Source organism: Engraulis encrasicolus, chromosome 5 (assembly GCF_034702125.1).
Source record: "Engraulis encrasicolus isolate BLACKSEA-1 chromosome 5, IST_EnEncr_1.0, whole genome shotgun sequence".
NCBI lineage: Eukaryota > Metazoa > Chordata > Actinopteri > Clupeiformes > Engraulidae > Engraulis > Engraulis encrasicolus.
The window spans coordinates 36,455,103-36,465,102 of record NC_085861.1 but is presented as its reverse complement, the minus strand read 5'-3'; the positions used below and the strand labels follow the sequence as shown (position 1 = coordinate 36,465,102).

The following is a 10,000-nucleotide window of genomic DNA, read 5'->3' as shown; positions in this document are numbered from 1 at the left end:
TCCCAACGTCAAAGCCCTTTTGTCCCCCCTCCTGTCGGCGGGCCTGCACACACACACACACACACACACACACTCAGCAGGTACCGTATGAGCATCAACACAACACAACATCCAGACACAACCTCCAACACAACCTCCACACACACACACACACACACACACACACACACACACACACACACACACACACACACACACACACACACACACACACACACACACACACACACACACAGAGCCTCCATTACGCACACATTCAGTCAAACGTATTCGCTTGTTCATTTTGAGAGTGTTTTTGATGAATGCATGGTGTATTTCAAGTGCAAAGAGGCCATTTTCCAGGCAAGAGAAGAACATTTCTCCAAATAGGAGGATATAGTAGTTCCAAACTCACTTTCTTTTTAGGACCTTGACAGCTTTTTGCTATGAATTCTGTGGCGTGTGCGTGTGTGTGTGTTTGTGTGCATGTGCGTGTGTGTGTGCGTGTGCGCGCGCGCTTGTGTGTGTGTGTGTGTGTGTGTGTGTGTGTGTGTGTGTGTGTGTGTGTGTGTGTGTGTGTGTGTGTGTGTGTGTGTGTGTGTGTGCGTGTGCGTGTGTGTGTGTTTGTTTAGTGGGTGAACACACACACACACACATACACACACACAGGTTGTGGCTGTTGGTAGATTGCAGGTGTATTGATTGGTCCGCCTCAGGCACATTGTGTTGGGAAACCTTCTGTTGTTGATGCTTTAGTTTGTTGTTCTTGTTGTTCTTGTTGTTGTTTTTCTCGGTGGTGGAGCCCCTCTGTGCCGGCGCTCTGAGGAAACAAATAAACCAAAGAGCTCTTACACCAGGGACATACGCAGTCAAGCTGAGTGAAGCAAAGAGAGGCGAAATTCATTGTTCCATTCTGACAACTCAACGGTCAACAGATCATAGCAGCGAATCAAATCGTTTGAAACATTTATGTTTCTGATTTTTTATTCGCTGCCATAGGCGAAATTAGCTCCTCATTTGCATTGAAAATACAGGCTGGTGTTGTACCTGCTGGGCATTGCTGCCTGACGCACCTCCTCCAGTGCCTTTACGCAAGTGTGCCTTGTACACCCCTGGGCTTGGGCGGGTCATCAGCTGGGGACCACCAGTCATTGATGTTTCGCTCCTTTAACCCCAGGACATCGACTGGTGGCGGAGCGATGGCAGGGATCTCTCCCTGCCATCCCCTGCTGATGCCCTAGGTGTTAAACCCTCACCCCTTGTCTCTCCTCCTTAGCCACAGCCAAAAGCTACCCTTCTCTGCTTCTTCCGCCAATTCCCTGATCGCTTTGCGCCGTCCAGCTCCAGAGCATCCGAGGTCACGGAGCAGGCGAATCAGTGAGGACCCGACAAATCCCCTGCAGCCCATCTCAATGGGGAACGTGATGGCTTTCCAGCCAGCCTCTCTGCATTCAGCTGCCAGGTCTGAGTACTTGGCGTGCTTGCGCTCATTTGCAGCCTCCATGCCCTGCTCCCATGGGACGGTGAGCTCCACCAGCAGGATGGTCTTGTGTGGGACTGACCACAGGATCAGGTCTGGCCGAATTGATGTCTCCACAATCTCTCTGGGAAACTGGAGTTGTCTGCCCAGGTCGACCCTCATGTTCCACTCACTGCCAGGTTAGAGGAAACTTGGTAATGTGCGGTGGGCAGGTTTGGGGTTGTCCCCGGCTCTTGCAAAGAGGATAGGCAGTCTCACTGGTGTAGGAGGTCTGCTGTTAGCCTCCTGTGTGCACGCCTCTGTCACCTCTGCCAGCTTCCTCAACACCAAATCATGCCTCCACCTATACTGGCTCTGCGACACAGCCTTGACGTGCAGACGGTCTTTCTCTGCCCTGTCCACTTCTGCCACCACCATGGCTCTCCGCTGTTCCTTCGAGGCCTTCGACCAGAAGAGGGTAGTCTCGCCTTTTCCCAGCCCTGCACGACTCTCCTGGACTCTGCCCACCACCTTGCGATGTTTCAGCCTGCTGACTGCCAAGTCCACCTCCTCCTGGGCTTTCCACTTCCTCCCTGTTCTTACCTGGGAGCCAGCTGCTCTCACCAGTTGGTTGGTGGACTCCCTCAGCTCCAGTACCAGTTGGGCCTTCTCCTGCCTGTATCCCTGACTGATGGATCGCAGTGGCAACTGCAGCATGTTCCTGCCAAACAGCCCTACGTATGACAGGCATCTTGGCAGATGTACAGTTAGGGCCATAAATATTTGGACATCTGCACAGTTTTCATCTTTTTGGTGCTGTACACCATCCCAATGGGTTTGAAATGAAACAAACGAGATGTACATTAACAGCAGACTTTCAGCTTTAATATGGGGGTGTTTGCGTCCAAATCGAGTGAACTGTGAAGGAATTATGACATTTTCTATCAGTGCCACCCAACTTTTAAGGGATCAAAAGTAATTGGACAGTCTAATATTTATACAACAAACTTTCCATTTTTAATTATTTGGTTGCAAATACTTTCCCATTAGTTACAGACTGTAATTTGCAATCCATAGACATCAATAGACACTGGGTTTTATCCCTGGTGATGCTATAGTGAGCTCTCTATTACAACAGTCTTCAGGTCCTGCTTATTCTTAGGATATTTTCCCTTCAGTTTTGCCTCCAGCAAGTGAAATACTTGCGTAATCGTACTCAGGTGAGGTGATTGACTGGGCCATTGAATAATATTCTACGTTTTTGGGGTAGAAATGGCTTAATGGCTTTCACATGAAGCTATGGGTCATTGTCCATCTGCACTGTGAAGCATTGTCCAATGAGTTCAGAACCATTCGTTTTAATATGACATGATAATATAGCCTGAACATCTTCAGAATTCATCCTGTGGCTTTTGTCGGTAGTCCTCATCATCAATAAATACAAGGGGAAAATAGTATTGACAGAAATGCATGCCCACACCATGACACTACCACCACCATGATTCACTGATTGGGTGGTATGCTTTGAATCATGAACAGTTTCTTTCCTTCTCTATACTCTTTTCTTCCCATTACCCTTGTACAAGATGATTTTTGTCTCCTCTGTCCATAGGATGTAGCTCAAGACCTATACAGTATTTTTAAGACGTTGTTTGGCAAAGCCAAATCTGGTATTGCTATTTCTGATGCAATCAATTATTTACATCTTTTAGTGAGCCCTCTGTATTTCCTTTGGTGAAGTGTTCCTGAATGGTCTTCAACTTTTTCTTGATTGTTGCCTTGGACATGTATCCACCGTTCACCTGGACACTGTTCTACATCCGGGCAACTGTTGGGAGATGGCTTTTTGTTCACCAGATACAGAATAGTGTCTGTCATCCAGAGCATTAGTCTTCCATATATTCCAGGTAATTTGGTGTTGCTCTGGTATTTCTTTTTTCCAACATTCTGAACTCTTGAATTAATCATATTCAATGTTTCCCCATCTCACAAATGGGTTTTGTTTTGATTTTTTTCAACCTTATGATGGCTTGCATCACTGATGGTGACAGGTGGACTTCGGATCTCATGGACATTCCGTAAAAATATGTAAAAATGCAAATGAAACACTTCAAATGAACTCTAAGACCTTGTATTGACATCTTGGTGATGGTGTAGTAAGGGAATAACACACATCTGACTGGAGAATAGCTGAGTAGCCTACTGTCCAATTACTTTTGATCCCTTAAAAAGTGGGCAACACAGACAAAAAACGTTGCTATTTCAATCCTGTTAATGCGATATGGATGTTAACACCTTCACATTAACGTTAAGAGTCTACAGTTAATGCACAGTTTGTTTGTTTTATTTCAAATCCATTGTGGTGGGGTATAGGGTGAAAAAGGATGATAATTGTGTTGCTGTCCAAATATTTCTGGCCCTAACTGTACAATGTTAGACTTGGCCAAATATTTGCGGTTTGATTCGCGCCTGCTCGCTTCCCTTCGTCCCACTTCTCTTCCCTCATGGGAATGAATGGTAACCTTCACTTCACTTGGTCAAATTCATGTGCGTTAGAGACAGGAGATTTGTTCAGGACTGCAGTGATTGGCAGTCATGGGTAAGCGGTTAGGGCATCAGACTTGTATCCCATAGGTTGCCAGGTCGACTCCCGACCCGCCAGGTTGCTGTGGAGAGTAATTAACCAGTGCTCAACCTCCTCCCATCCTCCTCCGTTACTGAGGTACCGGGTATGGTAGCGTTCTGCCCCACTGCTCCCTTGAGGCGCCATTGGGGGCTGCATTGGAGGCATGTACAGTGAGCACTGTGTGCTGTGGAGTGTGCTGTGTCACAATGACAGTGGGAGTTGGAGTATCCCAGTTGAGCTTTCAAAATTATGCTCGAGCTAGTCAAGGACAGACAGAGTCAGGAAGTGATGGCTTTCAGTACTTAAACCACAACGGATTGTCAAAAGTAAGTGACAAGAAACTGTGCTTTTTCGAGCTTTAAAGACAAACTGTACTGCCATGTTTTTGGAATGTGTGTTTTTTTTAATTACCCATTCAGAAGATTAGCATGTTAACAGAAATGATCTCTGACAAGGAAGAAAAAATATCTGCAATGCCTGTCATTCAATTGAATTCAACAAATTGTGTTTTTTGTTTTGATCATTTGTAGCGTTGCATGCATTTACTTGTTGACTGATGTGGTGAAAGCACCAATTCTGTTGGGCTGTCATAGACTCATCATCCATTCCCAACAAGTCCTGCACTGTGGCAACAGCTGACTACCTGAAGGAACCTCCTCTCCAGTGTCTTAGGCCACCTTGTGTGATGAGAAGACGTGTGTGTGTGTGTGTGTGTGTGTGTGTGTGTGTGTGTGTGTGTGTGTGTGTGTGTGTGTGTGTGTGTGTGTGTGTGTGTGTGTGTGTGTGTGTGTGTGTGTGTGTGTGTGTGTGTGTGTGTGTGTGTGTGTGTGTGTGTGTGTGTCTCAGCCCACCTCATGTGATGTCAAGACAGGCCAACAGAGCAGACAGGCATGTGACAGCATGATGGAGGCATTGGAGTGGGGCGGCACAGTATGTTCCTTGATGAGGTGTTGTGTTATTGGAGTGGAGTGGAGAGGCGAGGCGTCTGTGTGTGTGTGTTTGTGTGTGTGTGTGTGTCCGTGCGTGCGTGCGTGCTTGCCTACATGTGTGCGTGCTCACGTGTCTGCTTGCTTGCGTGCGTTTGTGCGTGTCCTTGCATGCGTGTGTGTGTGTGTGTGTGTGTGTGTGTGTGTGTGTGTGTGTGTGTGTGTGTGTGTGTGTGTGTGTGTGTGTGTGTGTGTGTGTGTGTGTGTGTGTGGGTGTGTGCGTGCGAGCATGTCTGCCTGTGTGTGTGTGCTTATATCATTGGTGTGGAGTGGAGTGTTATGAGGGGCTGTGCAGAGGATTGTTTCAAGCTGTTAGATGACAAGTAAGCGGTGGTCCGTGAATGTCCTCTTGTGTGTGTGTATATGTGTGTGTGTGTGTGTGTGTGTGTGTGTGTTAGCATGTGCGTATGCCTCTGAGTGTTCTGGGGTGCTGTGTGTGATTCATGGCATGTAGCTCAGTCATCTCCTGTTGCTTTTAGCCAGTGGTGTGTGTGTGTGTGTGTGTGTGTGTGTGTGTGTGTGTGTGTGTGTGTGTGTGTGTGTGTGTGTGTGTGTGTGTGTGTGTGTGTGTGTGTGTGTGTGTGCGTGTGTGCGTGTGTGCATGTTGAGTGTTGGGGAGAGCAATTCACAGTCCCACACGGTGTTTGCCAGAAGTTGCCTGGTGGCAGTGGCGTTACAGACCTGTCTGTTGTCTTCCAATCTGTTCACCTTGGTGTGTGTGTGTGTGTGTGTGTGTGTGTGTGTTTGTGTGCGTGTGCGTGTGTGTGTGTGTGTGTGTGTGTGTGTGTGTGTGTGTGTGTGTAATTGATTTGGCTCCTGCTATTGCTCTTGTAGTGTCCTGGAGGGAGGCATTCATGGTCGGTGGATTTAGCGCCTCCGGGGTGACGGGTGTCTGTGTGTGTGTGTCTATGTGTGTGTGTGTGTGTGACGTAGCATGTTGGAGGGAAATTGAGTTCACGCTCCGTGGATCAGCTCCTGTACATTCGCATGTTGCTATGGCTTAGCCCTGTGTGTGTGTGTGTGTGTGTGTGTGTGTGTGTGTGTGTGTGTGTGTGTGTGTGTGTGTGTGTGTGTGTGTGTGTGTGTGTGTGTGTGTGTGTGTGTGTGTGTGTGTGCGTGTGTGTGTGTGTGCGTGTGTGAATGCTCCTGTTGATAGGGATTTGAGAGGTTCATGCTTCATGGATCATCTCAGCTCCACTGGGCTTACACACTGCTGAGGTGCACGTCTGGAGGTTGTGTTGATGCTCATACGGTACCTGGTGAGTGTGTGTGTGGGTGTGGGTGTGGGTGTGTCCGTGCGTGTGTGAATGTGTGCGTGCCTCCGTGCACATATATACAGTATGTGTGTGTAGACTTGTGTTTGTGTGTCTCCGCGCACATGCTTTCTGATGTGTATGAGCAAAAGATGTTTGACCCTGTTGACTTCAGCAACACAGCAGAGAGTATCGAGTTGTTGCCGTTTGGTTTCTGAGGTCTGGCTCATGCGTGCTGTTTCTTTATCAGAGTGTCTGAGCTTCCTGTTGTGTATGAAAAAGGAAGATGGTAAATAAAAAGTTGTGGACAGAGTACTGTATGTACGATACATACCCTGACATATGGTTTGGTTACATATTTTCTGTAGTTGACGAGTACACAAGGTTCACAATCTTTACATGACATGTCTTTTGGCAAAAACTCCATCAGTCTCCTTGTTTCATTGTGTACTCTCCGTCTTGTGCTGTGTTGTATAATGGATGCCCTTAATACAGTATCAGTGTATAAGTCATGTTGTGTATCATGCTGGCGTGCAATGTGCCTTGTGTCAAGATCGCATTCACTATCTTCATCTCTTGCAGCTAAAAGTGTTTTCTATTGTATAGCTAATGACTAAGGCCATGATCACACTGGACACGGATTTTTGCTGAAATCAGTGTTTCATCTCCAGCTGATTTTCCTGTAGCGATCAGACCAAGCTTGGATCCAGTGCGCTGATTCGAATGCTGTCAGTAGAATTTTTAGCAGTGACCAGGCAACGTTGTAATGGCTGAGCTGTCACTCGCAAAAGTCATTTATGGTGTTGTGTCTTCTCTGTAAAATGGATAGAAGACGAGCTCTTGCTCTTTGCTCTCCTAGAATTCGATAATGAATCTGATTTGAATGTTGACAACGGTGTCGTAATAGAACATTTGTAAATCCGCAGGTGACGAAGCAGATTTTCGCCCTTGAGTTGAAGTTTTTTCTAGTCAGTCCTCCAGGGTCAGAGAGGCAGAAAATCAACAATCTGCCTTGCAGGATATTCAGTGCGGAATACACTCATTTTCGTTAGCAAAGAATAGAACAAATCCACTTCCTACTGTAAATTCCGCGTCCGAGACATGGTGCTCATGCAGAATGCTGTGCTGTCCTGTTTTTACCGTGTGTTTATGACTTGTTTTCCATATGTCAGTGTGGTAGAGTGCATACTGTACATAGAAAAGCATTCAAACTGTTACCTCCGCGTTGCTTTTGTTTGTCCTTTCCTTTGATGTTCAAGCTGTCCTCTCTGGTTCCTATTGTGTATTGTTTGTATGTATGCCTTCGCCTTTGATGTGCCTATCAGAAAGGCATTGTGCTGCAGTGTTTTGATTTTCACTGATGTCAATGATTTAGCTGGAGTCACGCCTCAGACGTGTATCTCAAACAAGCACAGTGACCTCTCTGACCTGATTACATCGACGCCACAAAAAAAAAAAACAAACATGACAGCTGCCTTGTATCTATTGTGTTGTTTACATATATCCTGCTTGCATTAATTCAAAAAATCTGAATTTTCATGGAGCATGGACTTGTTTCTGTTGCCTTTTTTAGTCTTGTCGATGTACTTTGTATAGTAAGTTGTTCACAGCATATGGTGTGGGTCTTTATGCAGATACTGCATTCTGTTTGGCTTGGTTGCATACAGTAAATATGGTGTGGATTGTCTGCAATATACAGTATACTGCATACACAGTTCACTTCATATGGTTGTCACAGGCAAGACAGAAGAAGACCTCAAATGCGTCACGTTTCTTTTCAGTTTATTGAAGGGTTGGTGGGAAAGGAGTGTGAGTGTGTGCCCAAGTGGCAGAGATCGTGGTGGTGTTGAAGAGCCTCGGCTTACATGTCAAGGGTCTGGAAGTCCTGGGGGAACAGACACACACACGCACACACACACACACACACACACACACACACACACACACACACACACACACACACACACACACACACACACACACACACACACACACACACACACACACACACACACACACCAGGAGGGCAGAGGAACTGGGCAGGTGAATGGAGGCAGCAGCACAGACAAGAGCAGGGCAGAATTCATAACTGCAACGACGGAAGGCAGGTCAAGTTCACTGTGGCAGAACAGCAAAGAGAAGTTAAGTGGGTCCAGGTTCACAAGCAGAAGTCAGAGTAGTGCGCAGACGGGCAGGTTGCAGAAGCGGGCTCTGCAGATGCTCTGCCCAGGTGTTCATGGTTCTTGTTCTTGTCCAGCTGGAGTTGAGGCTGGACCTCGTGTTGATATGTGTAAACCTGTCTCAGGTGTTCACATCATATTTGTCTGCTTCTTGTTCCATAAATAAGTGTGGTTACACTTTGTGTGGTGTGGCCATATTCACTACCTGTTTCAGGTGTTCATCGGCTATTGGTTTGGTTCTTGGTATGTGTTACATTACCGGCCGCAGGTGTTCACGTTGTATGGTGTGGCTCTTGTTGCAGTGGCACCAGTTGGAGTTGGGGCTGGGCCTCGGCGGGGAGCAGCATCCTGGCTGAGTTCGGAACACTGCACCTGGAGTTCGTACACCTGACCGAGCTCGCACGCAACCCCATCTACACAGAGAAGGTAACACAGCACTACTGATAAACGCCTAATGTTGTGATTGTTCTTATGTTCATCAAAGTTTTACATGCTCACTTATAGTGGAAATACTTTGTATGTTCCAAAGCATTTTAAAAGCCGTTCTATTTAATTTCGTCATTTTAATGTTTTTTTTTTCAAATTAGATTTTAAGGTAGCATCAGGAAAATGGGAGGATGTTATCTTATATATCCATAACAAATTCAAACTTTAAAACACTGATTTCAACGATACTAACAGACAATAAAACCCTTGATTTTTAATACTTTTGAAAATGGATATAGCGTTTTGGAAATGGCATTTCACAGTGTAGTGTAATGAAAATGCTTAGCTAAGATCTGCTATTCAGGAGGCTGTACTGTTGTAATCGTTGCCGTTGTGGTTGCCATAGGTGATGAATATCCGGAAGGTTCTGAACAAGATTGAGAAGCCGCATGGACTCTACCCCAACTTCCTCAGCCCCGTCAGTGGGAACTGGGTCCAACGTGAGTACCCATACACACACACATAGTGTAAGATGTGAACAACGCACACACTTACACACATGAGAAGTTAGCAACATCAATGTACATTTACCAGAGATGTTCTATGGATATGACGAGAGCGTTCACTCACAACTTTTCCGGGTGGTACTGCACTCTAGGGGCGCCTATGGAGCAACACAGACTCTCTAGAATGAATGGGATACACTCGCTCGACAGCGCCCCCAAGGTGAACTGCAGGCATGGGTCGAATAGCAAGTGGGGTGGCTGTTTGTAGACCGGCTATGCATTCACACACAAAATATGTGAACAACATGCAAAGAAGGTGAACAACATGAGTTCACAGACATGTGAACAATGTGAATACACACACTTAACAGTACAAGAAAGGAAGTTTGTGATAACACACTTACACACACAAGAAGCTCGCAACATGATATAGACACTAACCTGAACACATTCTGCATTATAGACAAAAATATTTGATTTTATGGACAGGTAGTAATAGTGGAGGAGTAGAAAGTAGAGTGTAACCAAGAAAAATTAACAAGGAGATTCTAAAGTTTGATTGCCATATTGTATCTTTGCCTGGAT

At 46.1% G+C, this 10,000-nt stretch overlaps 1 protein-coding gene across 2 annotated transcripts in view; it reads left to right on the top strand.

Moving 5' to 3' along the window:
• The window catches only part of LOC134449338 (mannosyl-oligosaccharide 1,2-alpha-mannosidase IA), a 328,401-nt gene that overhangs the window by 295,204 nt on the left and 23,197 nt on the right, over positions 1–10,000 (top strand). The window contains exons 6-7 of one of the 2 annotated variants that reach the window (XM_063199224.1): positions 8,783–8,909; positions 9,316–9,409. In XM_063199224.1, coding sequence (XP_063055294.1) covers positions 8,783–8,909; positions 9,316–9,409 — 221 coding nt within the window. The remainder of the gene's footprint in view (positions 1–8,782; positions 8,910–9,315; positions 9,410–10,000) is intronic. The other variant, XM_063199225.1, reaches the window with a different exon arrangement.